The sequence below is a fragment of the Glycine soja genome, chromosome 12 (assembly GCF_004193775.1).
Source record: "Glycine soja cultivar W05 chromosome 12, ASM419377v2, whole genome shotgun sequence".
In the NCBI taxonomy this organism is placed as follows: Eukaryota; Viridiplantae; Streptophyta; class Magnoliopsida; order Fabales; family Fabaceae; genus Glycine; species Glycine soja.
Window position 1 is genome coordinate 9,796,071 of NC_041013.1, and position 23,184 is coordinate 9,819,254.

At 27.1% G+C, this 23,184-nt stretch overlaps 1 protein-coding gene across 1 annotated transcript; it reads left to right on the forward strand.

Annotated features, from left to right (window-relative positions):
• Window positions 1-12,088: 12,088 nt before the first annotated feature.
• Window positions 12,089-15,198, forward strand: LOC114378395 (vesicle-associated protein 4-2-like). The gene is made up of 7 exons (XM_028336983.1): window positions 12,089-12,603; window positions 13,118-13,188; window positions 13,774-13,855; window positions 13,947-14,065; window positions 14,174-14,251; window positions 14,597-14,716; window positions 14,824-15,198. Exons 1-7 carry the CDS (start codon window positions 12,336-12,338, stop codon window positions 14,881-14,883), a joined length of 798 nt encoding a protein of 265 aa, XP_028192784.1. The 5' UTR covers window positions 12,089-12,335; the 3' UTR covers window positions 14,884-15,198.
• The last annotated feature ends 7,986 nt before the right edge of the window (window positions 15,199-23,184 follow it).

Sequence of the window (23,184 nt, forward strand, 5' to 3'; positions counted from 1 at the left end):
GATTATAATTCAAGAGTTTTGTTTTGGTCTTGTATGTTTTGTCACACCGTTATGCTTTCTGAACCAGAATGATTATTTATGATCAAAGAACAGGTGGTTTTTGGCGGTTGATGGAAGTTATTTCTTTTTAAAAACTGCCGTTGATGGAAGTTTTAGTAACTTCCATGTAACTTCCAACCGTTGATGGAAGTTTTAGTAACTTCCATGTAACTTCCAAAATTTGCCTAAACCGAACATCTCGTTATTACATTAAAATAAGCGTGCACTCTTATTTTAACATAATAAAGAGATCAATTACACTAAAATGTCCAACATTGGAGTGGTGGAGGCCTTGAAAGACTAGGGCATATGCAGGTGGAACCATGCTTTAAGATTAGATCAACACCATCTCAAAACCCATGTTGGCTCATTCTCTCAGGCTAACAAGCTTTCTTCCTCTTCTTCTACTATGGTTTCCACAACACTATAACATCAGAAGGAAAAACCGTCAGAGGAGTCCTTGAGGACGGTCATGTACTTAAGCTGCTGGGGTCCCAACTCGATGCCATACGGCCAATAAAAAAGAGATTCTTTCTGTTTCAATTTCTGGAAATCAAGCTTAGTCTCAAAGGAAGATGAGGGTTGAGATTTCTGGGGTCACATTGTATAGTACTGAAAGATTGCTTGACTGATGTGACAACCATTATGTAAATTTTGATAAATGATAGTGTTGAGCATTAATTGCCAAATTTTATTTGTCTTCTTTAGTTTTTTCCCCCACTTTCATATGCCTAATTCTTTCTACGAGAGTTGAAAATCAGTTCTTTTTTTAAAATTTGTTTCCTCAAACTTGTTTGATTTCAGTAGGGGGAAAATGAGGAGAAGATGAAGGCAGCACTTATTTCCTTTGTCTTCTATCAATTTAAATAATCAATAGCTCACACTAAAGTAGAGGAAGATCAATTCAATCACATTGAAGGGTATGGCTATATAGAATTCATCATGCACTTCAATATCTATTAGTTGATACAATAGTGTATTGTATTCGAGCTATTGGGGTCCCTATTGATATTGAAATTATCTGCAACTTATTTGTTGAAGCTTTTGTTGAGTGAAGGGACTCTGTCTTGTCTCGAACCAGGAATCTTTTTGTAGTCATTGGTAGTCTTGTAGAGGAACGGTAACTGAATTTTTTTAGGCTTTATTAGAATTCATTATGTATGTATTTTCAAGTATGTAATTAATTAGCACTAAACAAATTGTAGAATTAATTAGCCTCTTTATATAGTCAAGTAAAGGAACATGGCAATATACAATATTAGTAATAAAAAAGGAACATGTTTTATGAAGTTTTGCGGCTTTATTTTTCAAGTTCAGATTTATACTTCATATTCATTGGGATTTTTTGTTCATATACGGTTTGTGGTTTGTGCATGTTACGAAATAATGGAAAATAGAAAAGGAGAAATACGAAAATAATGAAAATCAAGAATTTAGGTGAAAACCAAAGAAGGAAAAAAATCACAGAGAGGACAAAAAAAATTCACTATAATCTCAATTGTGTAAAAAAAAGTGTTGCAGAATATATAAAAGGTAATAAAACCAGAGGAAATAATTAGTATATCAATCAAATGATATATTTAATATACTAATTAGTATCTGGTATTGATGCACTAATTAGGAAAAATACCTATCAATCATAAATTTACTAAGTTATTTTCTCTAAATATTTCTTCAACAAAATCCAACATGATTCAGATCACAAAATTCAACAAATTTCCACCTTGACACAAATTCTATAATGCACTAAAGAAACCACACACTCCAACCCTCTTCCACGCAAAAGTTCCAAAGAGCTAAAAACTTAACAACCAACGCCAACCAAGTCTAAACAATGGTTAAACTTGGCTGTAGGAATATCTACAGGATTATCATGGATACTAAATTTGCTCACAACTATGAATACCTCTTTCACAACGCCCCACCTTGCGAATGTTTTCTTCATATCTGGTTCATGATAGTTTGTTGGGAAATTAGTGAAATAGAAGCTGGTAATAAGATCAGTGGAGTTTAATGTCCCATAATGTGATTTCCCACCTCCCCTCTTCCTCCTCCTAACCTCCGTCCACCCCATGCTCACCGTGTTTCTCTCTCTCTCATCTTTTGTTTTATCGTGGCTTTTTTCTCAAGCCTGAACAATTTGCTGGATTGAAGATCCCTAACCCATCTTACAAAGAAAATAATGAGTTAAAATAATTTTAAGTATATTTGATGACGATGATAGTTATATAATAGTGTTCCTTTCAAAATATATAATAATAATAATAAAAAAAGAAAAAAAAATATTTGTGTCGTCGTATGTGCGTCCTTAAAATAACAAAATTATTTTATATAAAGACTTTACAAAAAGAAAAGATTTAACATAATTTTATATCTCTTTATCTTTGTAAAATTAAAAATTATCTCATATATTTTATTCTAAGAAGCTTCTAATATAAGATAAACATAATTCATAATTAATCACATGATTAACTACAATAATTAATTATATTCCTGGTATGTAACAATAGAATATTATTTTTATTTTATGAATCACTTTCGCATTTATAAAATAATATTCCTTTTTTTATATTAATTATAATTTATAAAATAATATTCCCTTTTTTATATTAATTATATTATTGATGCTAGCAAAATATTTCAGTAAAATATTTATTAGATTAAATTAAATTCTTTAATTTAATTATCAAATAAATTATTTTATTTTACAAAGATTGAAACACTCATTTGTGTGTGATCCCATAGCTTCAATATTAAATCGGTAATAAATTAATCATAACTAAATTACTAATCAAGATAGACGTTTAGTAATACTCATTAATGTTCGTATAGCATGAAATAACATATTTTATCTTTAAGAACCAATAGAAGAATAATGTAATATTTTTTTATCATTTATAGCTAAATCTTAACTCTAGAGTATAATATTATTGTCAAACTCTAATAAGATAACACATTTAATCAATGAATGACTTAAAACTCTTTTCTTCTTTCATTCAATTGTTCTGACTGGTGTCTTAATTCTACCATAGAGTTCAAACTCATTACCTGGAGTTGATAGATTCCTTCTTGATTAATCATTAATTCTAGAAGTATTTAATCATATCTAATATTTACTCAACTAGTGCCCTAAAGCATCAGGTGTCTGAAATTAAAATATAACAAATAACTTGTTAATTGCTATGATAATCTTAGGTAAAAAAAAACTATTATATTTCTTCTTAAGAACTTGGTATTGACATATCAAGATAATATTAACTATTAAAAATTCTTAATTGAGTCTGTTCAATGATGGCATTCACATATACATCATCTGTATATGCAATTTAATAAATGAGATATATTAATCTTTATCCAATAAATACCAATACATATATATTAATTTATCCGAATAATTGATGTCTTATTCACAATAATCTTACTATCAAGAACAATTTAGATTAAAATTATAAAGAACTTGTGTTCTCATTATCATAATTTCTATCATGATAACAAGTCTCTAATTTTAATCAAGGACTTGTCAAATTAACAATTTAATAAAACAATAAATATGATAATAAAATAAAGAACAATTATTTACTAAAATTGATAATATGATGGATTGGATCTTCAACATATATATTTATTCCCAACAATCTCCCACCTGCACTAGAGCCAATCACTATGTATTTCATTACTAATTCCAATTTATGCTCATTAAACTACTTTAGATTTAATTTTGAGTCTCCATAATGAGGCACAATCTTTAGTTTTTCTTAAGTTCTTAAGAATGGTCTTACCCATTTTCAATGCTCCCCACCAAGACTTTCTTGATATCAACTTGTTACACCTAATGCATAAATGATATTAGAACATGCAAAAAATCATGTCATATACAATAGCTCCCACTATGCTAGCATATAGTACTCTAGTTATGTATTCTTTCACTTCATGAGTTTTAGGACAATCCTTCATATTGAGAGTAACTCCAATTCCTATTGGCAAATAGTCACTTTTAGAGTTTTCATGTTATATCTCTTTAGGATAATATTAATGTACTTAGATTGGGAGACACCAAGCAACTTTCTAGATCTATCTCAATAAATCTTTATTTCTAAAATGTAGGTTGTTTTTCCCAAATATTTCAAGGATATTATATTAGTAGTCAAATCTTTCTTCCTTGCATTGTGTATTATTTTATATGTCATCTACATATAAATGGAATGCTCCCAGTAAACTTTTGTACTCACAATGTTCTTCTTCATAGCTAACAAGATTAAATCATTCAATTATCTTGTTAAAATGAATGTTTCAACTTCTACACACTTGTTTCAATCCATAAATGAATCATTGAAACTTGTAGACTTTATTATGATCAGACAAGGATGTGAGTCCCTCAGGTTGTGTCATATACACATCTTCTTTTAGCTCTTCGTTAAGGGAAGTCATTTTCCACATTCATTTCATATTTCATGATCATAGTATGCTACTACAACAAAAAGAATCTGAATTGATTTGATCATTGCCATGGGAGAAAATTTTTGTCATAATTTATACCTTCCTTTTGACAATATCCCTAGGCAACAAGATAAGCTTTGTAGGTTTCAACCTTCCAATGTGCTCCAATCCTTTTCTTGTAAACCCATTTACGACCAATTGGTTTTATATCCTTTGAAGCTTCAATTAAAGTCCATACTTTGTTGATCTTCATTGATTCTATTTTGGATTCCATAGCTTCTTGTCATTTCTTACAATCCAAGCTTTGCATAGCCTCTTCATAGCTTCCTGGATCATCATCATCATGATAAACCTCATTTGATGTGTCATCTAGGACCATCAAGTTTAATCTATCAGGTGCATGGTGCACTCGGGTAGATTTTCTAGAAGGCTCATGCATTGGGTTCATAGGTTGTTGAATTGGTTCTAAGATTGGTTCATTAACCTGCTCTTGAACTATAGCTGGCTCTTGAACCGCAATTATTAGAGGTGATGACCTTTGTGGTAACTTTAGAACATTAAAGAAAATTATCTCAGTTTTCATCTCATAGTCCTGAGTTGTTTCATTGGTTAATTGAGTTTCATCAAGCTCAATTTCTTTACCATGATTTTCTCCTACAAGGAATTTCCTTTCTAAAAAATATAACTCCTCTTGCCATAAGCATTTTATGGTCAAAAGGCTGGTTTAAACAATATCCCATAATTTCTTTAGGATACCCAATAAATCTACATCTCTCATATATTTCCTTAAGTTTGTCTATTCTCAATCTCTTAATGTAAGTGGGACAATCCCAAGTCTTGTTGTGTTTGAGATTCATTCTAGCCCTTTTCATATCACATATGGAGTTGTAGATACTAGTTTTGTAGAAACTTTATTTGACAAATAAGTTATTTCTTCTAAAGCATATATGCATATAAACTTACTAGAAGATCATAGGTAACTTGATTCTCATAGTCAATTAGTATATTAAGCATCTTATGCATGAGAACAATTCTTAGGTAACGATATTAATCGTCATAATTGGACCCAACCAATTTTGTTTCAGTATTTCTTTATGTGGGAAATTCCTTAAAACTATGAATGAGTCACTTGGTTGTCAAGTCATTTCTCACACATATTTTAAAGCAAAATATATCACATATTTTTCTAAGACATGATGTATCACATACACTTTGAAAAATAATCATACCAAATAAGTATCTAATTGTCTGATCAATCTTATTGGTATCTACAAATTAAATTTTATACTCCCCGGATAGTCCAGATGTTTAATATAAAAATATTTTCAAAATTCACATCTCATGCTATATTAATTAATTATAAGTCTCTGATTGTCAAGTCGTTCCTTATTATTAATTAAATAAAAAACTTGCACCATATGCTTTTATTTTAAGCTACAAGTCTCCTAGTTGTCAGGTCGTTCCTTATAATAGAAATATTTTTCATCACATGCTTCAATTTATTTTCAAATTACAAGTCTCTTGTTAGTCAAGTCATTCCTTGTAATAAAATAAATCAAAACAATTTGCATCATATGCTCCAAATTTTTTTAAAAAAAACCACAAGTTCTTTGGTATTAAACAATTTAATATATAAAACAAATTGTATAATATAAAATTTTGCTCCTAAAATAATATTTTTATAGTCATTGACAAGATACAACTTGAATTAAATCATTTTAATTTGAAATCTTATTTCTATGTTAGTGGTTTCGAATTGAATTAACTTTTGTTGTCAACTTCTTTGACATGCGGAAAGAAAAAAAACTTAAAAATTTTTTATGCTTCCATTTTGAGAGAATAACAAGAAAAAAGATAATTGTATGTTTTTCAAGTGGCAATGCTCTTTTTACAGCGCACTTAAAAAACTTCTTTTACTAACCATTTGGAAAAAACTCACATGTATTCTCTCTTGTTTCTATCTAATGTTTAAATTTGAAAACAAAATTCATTGTTGTTTCTATCTACGAGTTATTAACATATTTAACTTTAAAATAATTTTTTTTCCTATTTGCCAACTATTAACATATTAAAAACAAAATCCTTTTTGTTTCTAACCAATAAATCAAATATTTTCATATCGGGAAAAAAAATCAAAAAGATATATAATATCACATATTATTAACTTTTATCTTAATAATCAAAATCTTGACACAATCCTATAAATTATGTATTACAATATATCTCTATATATTACAATCATATAATATATCCAATATATATTATATGTATATAATAATGTAATAATATATATATTATCAATATAATATAACAATCTAATATGTAAGTCAAATATCTCTATGCAAAAGTATATAAATAGAAAAATATATCATGGACATAATGTCATATATTATTGACTTTTATCACAATAATCAAAATTTTGGTGCAATCCTCTAGATTATATGCTACAATATATTTTCATATATTACAATCATATAATAGAATAAAAATCATGAAAAAAAATCACCAATCAAAATTGACACATCAATATATGTGATATTTCACAAATCAATATCAACAATGAATTATAGATCAATTTATATATCTCCCTAGATATTTAATAAATATTCACGTAAAAAAGCATGAGATATTAATTTCAAAATTTCTAAATATCTAAACAAATATATCATAATATATAAATGTATATTTTGTGAACAACTTCACAATGAAAAATGTCGAGCCTAATCATTTTATAAATTATACAAAATATAATTTCACTTAAAATGAATGAATTCATTAACATTTAATTGGACACACTTTTATGATTTTAACATTTGATATACTCAATTATAACAAAGTCATCAATTTATATAGTAATGTTAAAGACAATAGTTTTCATCTTCAAATCTATTCAAAACATGTTACATCTAATAAAAATTACTTTAACATCTTATAATTCACATATTTAATCTATATTTGTATAACCTTTCAATATGTGGAAAAAAAATAATCTACAACTATATCCAATATAAAATAAACAAATATATATCTCAATACATCACATGTACACCAAATCCAATATCATATGGTGATCAACATATATTATTTTTACTTCATTGCAATCACCATATCTTATACTAGATATAATATAATAATAATAATCTAAAGTATATATTAGAATCTTGATTCACATGTCAAATATACAAAACTCATTAAGCATAATCCAACAATTGAATATAGGTTTTAGATTTAACAAATCAAGTCAAAGATATTTCAACAAGCTTATATCATAATATATGCATTTACGATTTCGATCTCAAAAAACAATTATGCAACCATTGCAATACAATTTAATAAACACACATTTTTTTATTATTCACAATGAAGTCAATAAAAGGTTTTGTAACAAAAAAAGAGCACACACACGGTTCTTTCCAAAAACAAGATATATTATATATCTAACAATCTAATATAATGACTATACATCTATGCATGTTTCATATTCAATGAAACACATATTTTTTCACAACAATTGCAATATGTTTGATGGCACCGAACAAAAACATATTCACTTTTAGAAGAAAAACACATTTCACATTATAATTTTAAACACAAGACCCATGGCTCTTATACTAGATAGTTAGATAGAAGTATTCCTAACACTTGTTAGGATCTATTTTGCATTCAAAATATACAATAATAATAAATAGAGAAAAATAAATTTGTGTAGATAATTCACAATTAATCACATAACTAATTACGATAAGTAATCACATTCCTGATATGTAGTAATAAAATATTATTCTTATTTTATGGATAACTTTCACATTTATAAAATAATACTCCCCTTTTTATATTAATTATATTCTTGGTGCTAGCAAAAAATATGATAATATTCCACTAAAATATTTATTTGATTAAATTGAATTCTCTAATTGAATTATCAAATAAATTATTTTCTTTTGTAAAGATTGAAACACTAATTCGTGTGTAACCCCATAAGTTCAATACTAAATAGTAGTAAATTAATCATAACTAATTTACTAATCAAGGTAGACATTTAGCCGTACTCATTAACGTCCGTATAACATGAAGTGACATCTTTTACCTTTAAGAACCAATAAAAGAATAATATAATATTTTCTTCCATCATTTATAGCTAAATGTTAACTCTAGAATATAGTATTATTGTCAAACTCTTATAAGTGAACACATCTAATCAATGAATAACTTAAGAAACTCTCTTCTTCTTTCATTCAATTGTTCTGCCTAAGGTCTTAATTTTATCATAGAGCTCAAACTCATTACGTAGAGTTGATGGATTTCTTCTTGATTAATCATTAATTCTACAAGTATTTAATCATAATCAATATTCATTCAACTAGTACCCTAAGGCATTAAGTGTCCAAAATTAAAATATGACAAATAACTTGTTAATTGCTATGATAATATGAGGTCAAAAAAAGTTATTATATTTCTTCTTAAGAACTTCGTATTTACATATCAAGGTAATATTAACTATTAAAAATTCTTAATTGAATCAGCTCAATGATAACATCCACATATACATAATCTATATATGCAATTTAATAAATGAGATATATTAATCTTTATCCAATAAAGACTAATACATATATATTGATCTATCCGAATTAATGATGTCTTATTCACAATAATTTTAAGATCAAGAACAATTTAGATTAAAATTATAAAATACTTATTTCTCATTATCATAATCTCTACTATGATAACAAGTTTTTAATTTTAATCAAAGACTTATCGAATTAACAATTTAATAAAATAATAAATAAGATAATAAAATAAAGAATAATTCTTTACTAAAATTGATAACATAATGGATTAAATGTTTACCATACATATTTATTTCTAACATATGAATGTCATCATTGTTTAGTGCTCCACAAAATTCAAAAAGTTATTAAGTTATATATTGAGACGATTTATTTTATTAGTTTTCAAATTTAAAAAATCATATAAAAATAAATTAAAAGAACTGAACATTACTTTTTGCCTACATATGTATCCCAACATGAACATGTAGAAGAGAAAAGTAACTTTTTCTATTGCAAAGACTGTTGGATTATTCCCTGCCAGATTATTGGTAGAGCTTGAAATAATTACCAATCGATAATGAATTTTATATATTTAGAAAAAAAAAACATAATGTGTGTAACTAAACTAACAATCCACGTCCAGTTTGTAGGAAATAACTTGTTAGATTCTCACATAATACATATTCAGATAAGAACAATTTTTTTTTTAAATTTAACTAAATTTCAGATCAATAATTAGTCTTATGATTCATTTAAAAGATCAAAACTTATAAAAATAGTTTATAATTTCTTCGGAAAACCAAAGACTCATAATTAAAAAAAAAAATCTTGAACATGAGATAAAGATGCCGTTGTGCAAGAGGGCAACATGGGAGAACCAGTTTGTTTCCCCATGTAGGACCAGTTTGTTTTCCCGTGTTGTCATTCTTAATGACACCACCAACTTGTAATGTTCTAACATCATAGCTTATCATGGCATTTTGAAATAGTCTCTAAGCCTAAGGAAACCCTTCATCTATCTATCTATTCTTTACAAGCACAGTGCGATTCTATCAAATCAAGGGATAAGAAAAGAAGAATGAGATGTCAATTTGGTAAAAGCATATATCCAATGCTTTTTCTATTTTCCCCTTATTTGTTCACCTTTTGTGGTTTAGATTTCAAGCCAAGTCGATTATCGACGCTGATTTTGTTTTTGTTCTTATCTCAATTGATTTTTGCTAAAAGGGTCCAAACCATAAAACAAGCAACCTTTTCTATGTTACTGTTTACCAATTGAGTTACGTGCACAATTAGCAAAATAGAGAATGGAAAATCAAAATAATAATAATAATAATAATAACCAAAAACATGTGGATACAACTTTGTTGTTGCAATTGATGAATCATTTTGTGGACAATAACAGATCAATTTGGGTAACCCAGATTCGAAAGCGAATAAAAAAAGAAAACAAAGATTCTCAAATAATACTTGTTTTCTTAAGATGTATAATAATATATCCCAAATTGTCAATAATTAATATATTTTACTAACATACTTTGGGATACAAATTCAGTAATTACCTGGGAAATGAAAAGGTGGGAATGGCAAATCTTAAGCGAAATCTCAAAAAGAAGTTGCAAATGATTGCACAGAGGGTAGAGTCCAACCAACTGCAAATGATCCCACACATAGTTGGACCTCGAAAGCATATATCAAATACAGAAAACACATCACTCAAATCCGAGTCCTTCAAGAAGTGTTTAGGAATGGGAAATGGGAAATGGGGATAAAAAATATCATTTTATTTTTTATAAAGAGTTTAAAGGAAATTTTCATGGAAAGTGAAATGCTATACCCAAAATTCCGATATTCAGAAATAGGAGATTAGACGGCATTCAATAACTAGCAAATACTTCTACATTCTATGGTTGTTTATTCAATACATAATTATATAAATATAAAAATTATAAATTGTAAAATATTTAAAAATTTATTATATTCATGATAAAAGTATAAATTGAAATATAAAAATCAAGTAATATTTAAGGTTATTAACATATTTCCATCATCGAACCAAAAATAAATTATTTCAAGTATGACTTTATAAATTTTTTGTTATGTTTGACAACATTTTCTTGGTTATTCACATGATTTTATTTATTTTGAGATAATCTTGTTGAAGTACAATCATTTATTAGATGTGGGCACTTCTATTAACAAAAATTCAAACTTTAATTAGTTAGGTGTGAGAAACTAACATTTCTATTAAACTCAACCTTGAATGATACTACAAATTAGGAGTATCCATAAATCAACCCAATTCATATAATTCTTTATAAGAAAATCCAATCCATAAAAATTGAAAAATCAATAAAAAGAAAAATAGAATAAATTGAAAATCAAACAAACATAAGATTGAGTAAATCAAAGTTTTCTATTGGATTAAATTTCTTATTTGATTTTAAAAATACATCAAATCTAATCTAATATAAATTTATCATATTACTCATGCTTAATTTTTGTGTATTTATAAAATTATCACATAATTTACGCATATTAATGAAAAGTGTTTTTAATCATAGATATTTTTTAGTAACTATTTGAGAATAGGTATATAAATAATTTTTAAGTTCTATAAATTTATTTTTAATAGTATGTAGTATTTAAAGAATTACACTACTATTAGTGATATAATGACTTATAGATAAGATACGTGGTATTTTTTTTATTTTAATATTTTCCTCGAATAAATACAAAAGTAAGAGTAAAACTAACAACTAACTCAAATTCTTTTAAAATAGACTGGACTGAGATAGATTCAATTTTTAATCCAAACTAAGTCGAAGGATAAATTAAGAAAATTAAAATGATTGGAACATGAGTTTTCCTTGATTCAATCTAATTTGGAAACAGTCCTAATATTATTTTTTGGGTGCATAGTAACACTCCCAACATAAACAGTTGATTCTAATTAAATTCTACGAAAAATGTTACTATTATTTCGATAATTATAAAAATTTTGCCCAATTTCCCTGTGCTGCCAAATTACCTCTATCATAAAGGTACTAAGAACCCACCGTTTTGGACAAAACATGAAAAAGTTGCAAGTCACAAACAACGAAAGGTCACGTTCAATCTTCGTTTTGCTGCTGAGGCAAACTACGATAAAGAGCTTTCATAAGCAAAGACAACCCAAGTAGGGTATCTGATCTGATACAACACTAGTGCCAAAATCCATCTTCACCCACAAAACAAAACAAAAGCTTCAAACTTTGGCACCAATCTAGCAACCCAGTTGCCGGAAGTCCCATTTTCCGGCGAAGAATGGCGGTGGAGAGTGACAAAACGGGTTCTGTTGGGAAAGGTTGGAGCTTTTGCAGCATGCCATTTTGGCAAACAACTCATGCTTCTTCAACTTCTTCAACAACAACTTTTTCTATGCATCATAGCGTTCACCATCAGAGCCAGATTCTTCAGTCTCTTGATAGATCCACCCATCAACCTTCCACCACTGTTTCTTCTGTGGCCAAGTCTCTTCTGCCCACAAGGAGAAGGCTCCGTCTTGATCCTCCCAACAAGCTCTACTTTCCTTGTATGTCTCTCATTATTAATCCTTTTTTGTTTTTAGCATCAGTTTCTGTTTTGTGTTTTTGTTACATTATCCTATTCAAAGTGTGGTTGTTTATCTCGTTTTCATTTGATTGCTTGTGAGTGGATTGGTCATGACTAATGTGCCCATTTGTGAGTTTAGTTTTTGGTTAATTATTCATTTGGTACCTATAGTTGTCTCCATTTTTAAGTTTTAGAAGCTTTAATCACTACACAGGATAAAAGTTAAAAGTTTTGGTCTCTGGTGCTAAAGACCAGAGAAGAATTTCTACTAGTGTCAAATCATTACAAAAACATTCTAGCTGTGATAAACCCCTACAAAAAAGTATGTTGGGACTAAAACAAGGATAACTATAAGGACTAAATTAATAGTTTAACCTTATTTTTTTGTGTATGTTTTGCTGTAGTGGCTAGGAAGAACATGGGTGTGGTGTGGAGTTTGCATTGGATGTTGGTTTTGTCTCTTGTCTGATATGATGTGTGACTTTGTTTTGAAGATGAACCTGGTAAACAAGTTAGGAGCGCCATCGCAATTAAAAACACTTGCAAGTCTCATGTCGCTTTCAAGGTGCGGTGCATATGGCTACTGTTGTTTTATTCTTATGTTGTTGGATTCAGAAAGTGGTATTTGACTAGTAACTTTTTCTATCTTACACATAAGATAAAATTGGAGACTAATTGTGCTTATTTAGTTTGGCCGTGTTGGAAATTTAGAATGTTGCCGACACTAATTGTCAATGTGTGTTGACATTCTTTGGAAACATTTAGCCGTGTTCAACTTTCTACAATGTAGAAATATGAGGTCAGAAAAGTGTCTTAGCTGGACTGCTTCTCTAACTGTGGCAAGATTGGAGAAACATTTCTTAAGAGAAACTACAATATTTCTTAACAAATAGGGGGTTTCATTAAAAGTTTAAAACAGATTCAAACTCTTCTGAAATTTTGCTATAATTAGATGATATTAGGATAGATAGAAAGTGTAACATTTTGAACATGATTATCTTCATATTTGGTGTCACTGCTTTTATTTTATAGTATAAGTACTTCTATTGTTGTGTATTGAATTTAGTGAAATAATTATATCGTCTTGTTGCTTGCTCTATTTATCCTCCGTTGAGGCTACTACTAATAGTTTTGTTTTCTTTTGACTTAGTTTCAAACAACTGCACCCAAGAGTTGTTATATGCGCCCTCCGGGTGGTATTCTTGCACCTGGTGAAAGTATAATTGCAACTGGTAATTAATCCTTCTAAACTAGTGTTAAACAAAAAATAGGTGAATGCTTGCAAGTTGGGGAATCCTCTAACAATTGTCATGCATTTGGCAGTGTTTAAGTTTGTGGAGCCACCAGAGAACAATGAGAAACCAATTGATCAGAAAAGCAGGGTTAAGTTTAAAATCATGAGCTTAAAAGTGAAAGGCGAAATGGACTATGTACCAGAACTGGTAATGTATTAATGTCCCTTTTGCATGGTGTCTGGCATCACTCTTCATACTTCATCCGTAATGCTTTTAAACACTGATCATAGTTGTGTCATGTGATCCATCATGCAGTTTGATGAGCAAAGGGATCATGTAGCTGTGGAGCAAATTTTGCGTGTCATTTTTCTGGACCCTGAACACCCTTGCCCTGTAAGACTAATAATTAGAAAAATTAAAATTAGTGATGGAAAAATTCAAACATAAATTTTAAATAATCCATTACTAAAGTCTAGTGATTACAAAATTAGCAAGAGAATAACATTTCCATCACTAAATTTGGTTACTAAATCATTTATTATTAGTAGATATATCACTTATATGTCTAAAAATGTCGCGAGCAAAAACTCAGTTTTACATAGTAGGCTGCAGATCCTAGATTATGAGTAGTAATAAGAATCAATTACCAGTAAATGTGTTACACCTCATTCATACTGTTTGTGAAATAAACTGTTGGTACTAATTATCTTCTCCAATTTGAAACATGGTTTCTTAAAGGCTTTGGATAAGCTTAAACGGCTGCTAGCTGAGGCTGAGGCTGCATTGGAAGCAAGAAAGAAGCCCCCAGAGGAGACAGGTCCTCGAGTAGCTGGGGAAGGACTTGTTATAGATGAATGGGTCAGACATATTAATCATGTTTTTTTCTCTCATTTTGGTCTAGCTTATGTTGGAATTACATTGCCTCAATTCATTTTGTCTCATTCACATTCATTTTTTTTATGTAGAAAGAAAGAAGAGAAAGATACCTGGCCAGACAGCAGGTTGAAGTGGTAGATTCTGTGTAAAATATTTCTTTTTATTTTTTTGGTTGTGTCTTTAATATTCTCCAATTTGTATGTTCAGAAATTGAATTCCTTGGCCACTGATATATCAAATGTGGTTTAGTGACTTAGTAAAAGTGCTCTAAATAGATGTTGTGAAAGCATTTCTTTGTTCTATTTAGGTAGCATGTTTGTGGTGTTTAGATGCGATTGAGTCAATGATTGGTGGTACTTAAATTATACTTTTGCATCAGCTCTATAATTTTTAGATAGACATCTACAAATGTAATTGATCTGTGGATAGTTGATGTTTTACTTTCATGCAACTGTTGCTGTGGATGATTGATTTGCCCCAGACTTTATGCTGGTGAACTGTAGCCTCTCTAGTCTAAACAAACATGATACATAAATATACAAATGTGGGTGGGGGAATATGAAGATGCTATTGATCTTTTGAAAAATTATGGTGGTTTATGTGTCAATTTTGGAAAGAATAAAATGTTGGGGTGATATTTTTGTTTTTTTGTTATTTTAAAATATAAGCTGAAAAATTACATTGATAATTAGTGCCATCATTTAATGTTAATTTTTATTAGGCAAATTATTAAAGGAAAACTTTAATTGTAATTAAAATTTCATATAAAAATATTTAAAAAGCACTCCACCTATAAAAAATAATTGCAATACGTATTTTGAGGGAAGGTAATAACTAATATCAGGTGAATAGTTCAAATTAGTAACATTTCTTTTATTTAACTATATAAATTTAATAGGTGTGTTGTGAGAATAAAAAAACTTATACTATCAGTTTCATAAAAATTAATAATATTGTGTATAATGATTTGTGATCATGATAGTATAAAAGGAATGTTTTTAATTCATATATATTATTTATTCTACCTATATTTGGATTAATTTCATATGGTTGAAGGCAGATATTTTATCTAATTAACTAGTCTAGCTTAGTTAATTAAGAGTTACTATAAACTCTTTTTTATGGATCAACGTTAGTTGTTGATTTGTTAAAAGAAATTTAAACTTATAGCATCTCCATCCTTCCTTCAACCAAATTATTAAAATATCTTTTATTAAGAAAATATATTCTTTTCTCATTAAATGCAGAGGTTTGCAGTTAAAATTTGGGTTAAATTAGTTTTTTCCTCTAATTCATTATTTTAGTTTGATTTGTTCTTCTAATTTTTTTTAATTTAATTTGATTCTCTATTTTTTTTAAAAAAAAGTTTAATTTGATCCTCAATATTCATTTTTGTCTAATTCCGTTTAATTTATGTCCATGTTTCTATTTAAGGAAATGTCACATCATCTGTTATATGAACTTGTACGGACAATCTTGACATAGTGAATAACAATGATTAAATTGAATCTTTTTTAAAAATTAAAGAATTAAATTAAAAAAAAATTAAACGACTAATAAAATGATTTATAGTCGGTTAACATTACTTTTTTACATTAATAATGCACATGCAAATTAAACTAGTTTGTTATAATATGTGACGTGTATAATTTGAACTTTAGAGTGTGATTATTTTACTAGTTTGGTCTTTAAATTAAGATTCATTTCACATAAAAAGTTGTATATGTATGTTTGACAAATTATTTTTAATTAAACGTGATTTTCATTCAAATTGAGGTTGAGTCTAAAGTTATTTTTCTTTTATTTTTTTATTAAATATAAAAAGTTTCAAACATAAATCAAGTTATATTAAATATATTTTTAACTAAACTTAAAGTTACAAAATCAAGTTCAACCAAACTCAAAACACACACACTCAGTACTTTCATCAGAACATCCCTACGATCATTGAAGCTTCCACTTTCCAACAGCCAACAGGTGATCCTTTCGATGTCTTTAATTATGTAGTAATTTTTTTTAGAATTAATGGATTATAAAAGTATTAAAATCTAAACCTATACATTATTATTATATTTTATCTTCTAAATAATACAATTTGAATTTCCCACCTATGTTACTTTCAGAAGCAATGATAAATTCGTAGCTAAAATTGGCTGCCGACCGCGCAATCTTGCAGGTTTCATTTTAACAGTTTTGTATTTATACTTTATTATTTGAAAGAAAGCGACTTAAAATTGGCATGCAAATATCATTTGAATATTTTAAGTCAGCGACATAATTTTTAACCACGAGGCAATTCTTTCATGAAAGGAAAATACTTAACAAAGCTAGTTCAGTTGGAGTTAAAAATCTAGCAGTGACGGTATATTATATGAGTATATTAAATACTTTCAAATACTATGTAGAAATCAAAGAAAATTTATAATAATAACTCATCAATTAATTTAGTTAAATTCTTTTGACATTCTCTAGTCTTTTCTATAAGGTTCAGTTAACTCATTCACAAGGATTAAGAAAATGGATTAATGTAATTGACAACATTAAATTTGTTTTAAATTAGTAAAAAAATTAAAAACTACTTTTATGAACAAAACTAACAAACATTATTAATAAATTATGTTTTTCACATTATTACATCATTCTAGAATTGACTTTAATTAAGGATATATATTTTAATGAAAAATAATTAATACTAATGATATTTTAAATTAAACCTTAAAAAAATATCAAGCCATGCTTTTAATTTGACCCTTATACTAAGGACCAGAGGAAGAGGTATAACTAAAACAGCTTTCCACATACTTACTACTATCTTGTATGGAGGCAAAGTGGAATAATATTTTTAAAGGAGTTATTTCACTTAAATTCTTAAAAATTGTTATATAATTAACCAAACATTGTGAGGGATAAAGATCATGAGGACAAGTGATTTAAGAGAGATACACTTTCAAAAAGTAACATTTTATTTTATTAAAACATTACTAAATAAATTATTGAATATGTGGATCAAATAACACAAAATTCTGTATAAAAAGTGACAAAATTATTGTAACTTAATCAATAATCTTTGAATCATGCGTTAAATATTCGGAGCCAATCAAATTAAGGAGCTTTTGCTGGTATTTTGCAGACCTTATTGAATTAACCATGTGTAACTAACTAACTAGTTGTATACTCTTTTAGCTTTTGAAATAATATTATTTTAGTCAAACTACCAATATAAATGTAACTCTCTTTTATCTGATTGCATAATTTTAATAATAGACAAACAATTTCATTCTGTTGAATTTCTCTCCCTTTGTTTTTCATCTTTGTTATGATATTTTATGGCAATTGAGTTTTAAAATCTCCGATGAAAGTTAAGCTATACGTACTAGGCATCACCATTTGTTCTGCAAACCTTATCAACTCGTATTCTATTCAAGCTTAGCGTTAGTTAAAATTATAGGACAGAGGATACAAGCTTGAAGCTGAAAGTCAAGAAGCCATAATTACGAAAGCCATTCCCTAACCACTCATTCTCACGAAAGCAATTGTTAATTAGCATAGGTTAATCGGTTAATGCTTCAAGTTATATTATTCATAATCACTCTCTTTACTTTTATTATAAAATAATATATATATATATATATATCACAATACTCCTTATTATATATTTTATGATATAACTAGCGTGGGATCCGTGCTTATGCACGGTTTTAAAAAAATATATAAATAGTGAGAGAATGATTGACTGAGAAAAAAGAAAAAGTAGAAGTGAGATATAAAAAAAAAAACAGTTTTTTCTCCGGCCAACCGGTATCATTTGGCTGGACATTATATATGTACATGCTTAGTTTTTTACATAAAATTTCAATAGAATTATAATTTAATTACTGTAAATTTTAAATAATCCACTAAGATCTACTTACTAGTGAGAAGTTAAAATAGTTTACATGAAGTCTTAGATTCAAATTTTATTGTCACCATCGTGGATCAAAATAATTAAATTTTAAATTAATTGTTCAACCAATGATTGTTTCAATATCTTAATCTTTGCCTAAATCGAGAAATAGATAAACAAACAACGTGTTTGGATGTTCATATGTAATTATTTTTTTTTTACTGTGATAAAAAAAATATGTAAAAAAAATGTGATTTTTTAAATTTATTGAAAAGTTAATGATTATAACTTACACCTTATAAATATGATTCCTCACTTTTTAACGGGTTTCTAAATACATGAAGTAATTTCTCTTTGATAATGTAATGGCACTGTGTTAGATACTAAAGGAATAACAATGTGTGATCAACAGAGTAAGGGTTTCATAACCGTAATGAAAGTTTCCTTTTTCCCTTCACTCATAGCTTTCTCTCTTCCTTTTCGAACCACTGCCTTCATATCCTCCATTTTTCTAATTCTCTAGTTTCTCTGTTGTCTATGGCACCTTCATCTCCATCCCTACTCCTTTTCCATCATATTTCTCCTTTTCATCCAAACTTATTAGAGTATCATTTGCAACTGCATTCAAATCACTACAGTAGTGCGAGATCTATTTTGCAACATTGCTTTGTTCAAATTCATTGTGAGTTGTTTTCCTCGTCTCATTTTAGTTTTTGAGAAGTGTCAATTCAAAAAGAATAGATAAATGCTAGAAATATGTTCTCTGAATATATTCTTTTTTATGGGTTAAAACTTATTGAAAATCATGAAATTTGTGAGTTTCACTTATTTAATGATATTCTCATCAAATTAATGAATTTTAACCAATAAAAAATATATTTACAAAAATGTATTAAACTGTATCACACTAACACAGTAACACTCCTAAAAAGAGAGAAAAATAAGTTGACACAGGACTCTATCAAGGTTTCTTTATAACAAGAGGATAGGATTTGTAATTATGCGGATGTAGTCCTTGTACTAATCTACTTTCTTTATATATAATATACTACTTTTGCTTTTAAAAAAAAACAAGAGGATGTGATTTATATGTTTTATTTTGTTTGAAGGATTGATATTATGTTTAGCTTTGAGTGTATGTGCCTGACTTAATGTTATTAATTATTTGTTGTGGGTGTAATTCTTTTTCTTTAACATTTTGCATTTGTGTAGGTTTTGTTGGACATTTTAATGAATGATTTTTTAGAACAAAAATAATAATGAAACTAAAGTTCAATCTATTCTGTCACAACTCCCAAGATCGATCATGCTGCGCAAACTAGCTAATATATACTTTACGTATATTTTTAATAATAATAATAATTAATATTTAATTAATATTAGTTTTTTACATAATTAATTTTAGTTATTTAAATACACAATTAAGATAATTGTTTAGCACCTAATTTTTTAAGCCCCGCGTTATCATAAATTATTATTTTTTATTTTATATACATAGTTATTGCTTACCATATTATTTGAAGAAATCTTTTTTATATAAGTCTACATACATACATGTGTTATTTATGGGAGGTAATTTTATTTAAATTAAATAAGATTATTATAAACATAAAAAAAAATTCTCTAAATATTTAATGTGATTCATATTTATGGCTTGAATTCAATATCTTTAATCAAATTCAAATAATCGTGCGTTGTTAATCATGTGTTAATTGATTTACGAGTTCGATGATTTGAAATAATTTAATTAAAATGCTATTGTAGTGTTAATATCTTTTATATTGCTGTTTAAATATAATTTGTCATATATGATAAGATTGTGATCTTTTGTAATAATTACTAACTCATATTTTTAACTAACTGATATTGTAAATATTTTCATATAGAGAATGTACATAAAAAAATAAACTCTTACTTGAAAAATAATTTTCCATTGGTCAAAATGAGTAATTTCTGAGGAAGAATGAAGAGTTTTAATATTTCAATGTTAATTTTACCGTAAATCATTACCCAATGCTAATTTATACATTATTACTGATTAATAATTTTAAATGTCATCTACTAATTTTCTAACTATTTACACTACAAAAAATTTAATTTCTCTTTTAACTTCCTTAACTCTGACATTCTATTCGCCTTTCTTCTTATTTTCTTATTTTCATAGAGTTTCTTAAAAAATATTCCCATGGGAAGGGGGATAGAATCTAATTTTTCTGAGTTAAAAGATCAGTTTTACCGTAATAAATATAATTAAAGTTTTTTATATTATTCTTATTAAATCATTTAATTTGGTAAATATTTAAAAATTTTGATATAAATATCACGTCAATATTTTATTTTCAAAAATATTTTATAAATATTTACAAACCAACCATTTTTTAATTATTCTTAAGAATCATCATTCTTGGGCAAAAAAAAAAAACTTTCCTTATACTAAATGCCCCTTAAGACTAAGCCCCTCTAATAATTTTGTCTACAACCTTAACATTGATGGTTAAATTTTTTTACATAATTAAATAATTAGAAATTGTCTTACATATTACTTTTAAAATAATTATTATAAAAAAAATTATTATATATAATAAAAGTTCAATACCTATATATTAATAATATAAAACAATTTTACATTATCATTCATTCACAAATTACCGTTTGAATTACTTTAAAATATAATTATTTTAAAAATAAATAAATTTATTATACATAATAAATTATAATTTGACTATATAAAAAATTTATACTATCGGTTGCATAAATTTTATTCTCATATAATAGTCTATTATTAGATTATGATATAAATTTTTTTTATAGTGTATAGATTCTAATTAAATTCTAAAATTTTAGACACAGCTATATAATACACCTCAAAGATATTTCCATACACAATATACTCACCTTATTCTATATTGACATGCATAATTCAATACATTAATTTAAAATAAAAATAAAATCTATATTTACAGTGAAGGAGGACAAATAAATACGATACTATTTTTCTTTTATAAAATATTGTGTTGTTAAATATTTTTATATTCATCTTTTTATTTTTTTGATTCATAAATCTTGTGTTGTTGTATACTAAGACCAAAAGTATAAAACTTGACAACTTTTTTATTACCCATCTTAAACCGTGATTAAACAAACTTATCCGTTAACATGGTAGCATAAAAATAAAATAAAGATGATGGGAGGGAAGAAAAGAAAGAGACAGAACGTGAAGTTTGTAAGAGGTGTCGGGTTTTAATTGGCCAACTACCTATGTGACTCATCCATATCTCTTCCCTTCTCTTCGGATAAGCCCGCCACCTGTTACTTTTACCCTTTTCCGCCAACAACTCACAATTCTCATTCTCTAACTGTAATTTTTTTAAGGTGAATGTATTTTTAAGACTTAAATTTATATTATAATTTGTGATTATTTAGAGGATAGAGGTTTATTTTTATACAAAATTAGAATAGATAAAATTTAAGCACAACATTTTTTAGATATTTTAGTAGTACTTTTAATTAAAATTTTGTTTTAATTATTAACACTAATTAACTTTTTAATGTTTATTTTTACTGTATTTCTTATTGAAAAATTAATTCTAATTATTTTAGAAGACTATGTTTATCCAATTGGGTTATGAGGCAGGATTGGCTAGCACAAAATTATAGGAATATCCTTGTCTGTCATATTTAGATTCTGTTATTTCCATTGTCTGTGCAGCATGCTATATATGTATTGCAATTGTAATGAGAAGGCAGCAAGAAATAATACCTTTCTTCTTCGTCTTTGTTCTTAGGAGCCTCCGTCCTCCAATTTTAGGAAGTCAATCTCTGGAAACCTAACATCTGAGAGAGTCATGGCCGAATTCACAATTGGTATAAAATCAACAATCCAAATTAAGTAAAAGTATACAAAGTAGAAATAATATTAACTCTTTACTTGTAATTATTACGATTATTTCTATATAACTTTATAAGTAAATTTGGAATTGATTCATTTTATATCAATGTATTATATTGTTTTAATTTTAACAACTATTTTTATCATTAAATTATTTTCTGTTGTTAATATTAAAATAATTTATATAATAAAATTAATATTATTTGATATATTATAAGTTAATATTAATAACAAAATATTTTAATATTTTCATTTAAATTTAAATTCTTTTATATTATTCTTTTTGATTTACAAAATAAATAAAATTCATTAAAAAAAGGTGAAATTATTTTTGAGTTATTTGTTGTTTCTATTTCACGCCAAATAATAAAAATGAATACAAAAGTAATTATTTGTTTTTTCTGATTGTACGCACATCACTTACGAAAAAGGTGAAATTAGTAAATGATACTTATTTTTGAGTTATTTTTTTATTAGTGATTTTTAGTTTGTTTGGACAAATATAATTCTATTTAGACAAACTTTTTCATAAGGATTTTTTTTTAAAAAAATAATTAAATTTCTCTGACAAGCTTATAGACTTTAGCTTTTCGATAAACTCTGCTTTAACAACTCTTACATAAAATGCAATTTGTGTCTATATACAGAAAATCGAGCTCTAATCATGTAGTGTATTGA

Excerpts from the sequence above, each read along its gene's own strand:
- LOC114378395 (XM_028336983.1), top strand. The coding sequence starts at position 12,336 with ATGGCGGTGGAGAGTGACAAAACGGGTTCTGTTGGGAAAGGTTGGAGC. Across the intron at positions 14,066-14,173 it reads TGGACTATGTACCAGAACTG|TTTGATGAGCAAAGGGATCA; the intron begins GTAATGTATTAA and ends TCCATCATGCAG. Across the intron at positions 14,252-14,596 it reads ACCCTGAACACCCTTGCCCT|GCTTTGGATAAGCTTAAACG; the intron begins GTAAGACTAATA and ends GGTTTCTTAAAG.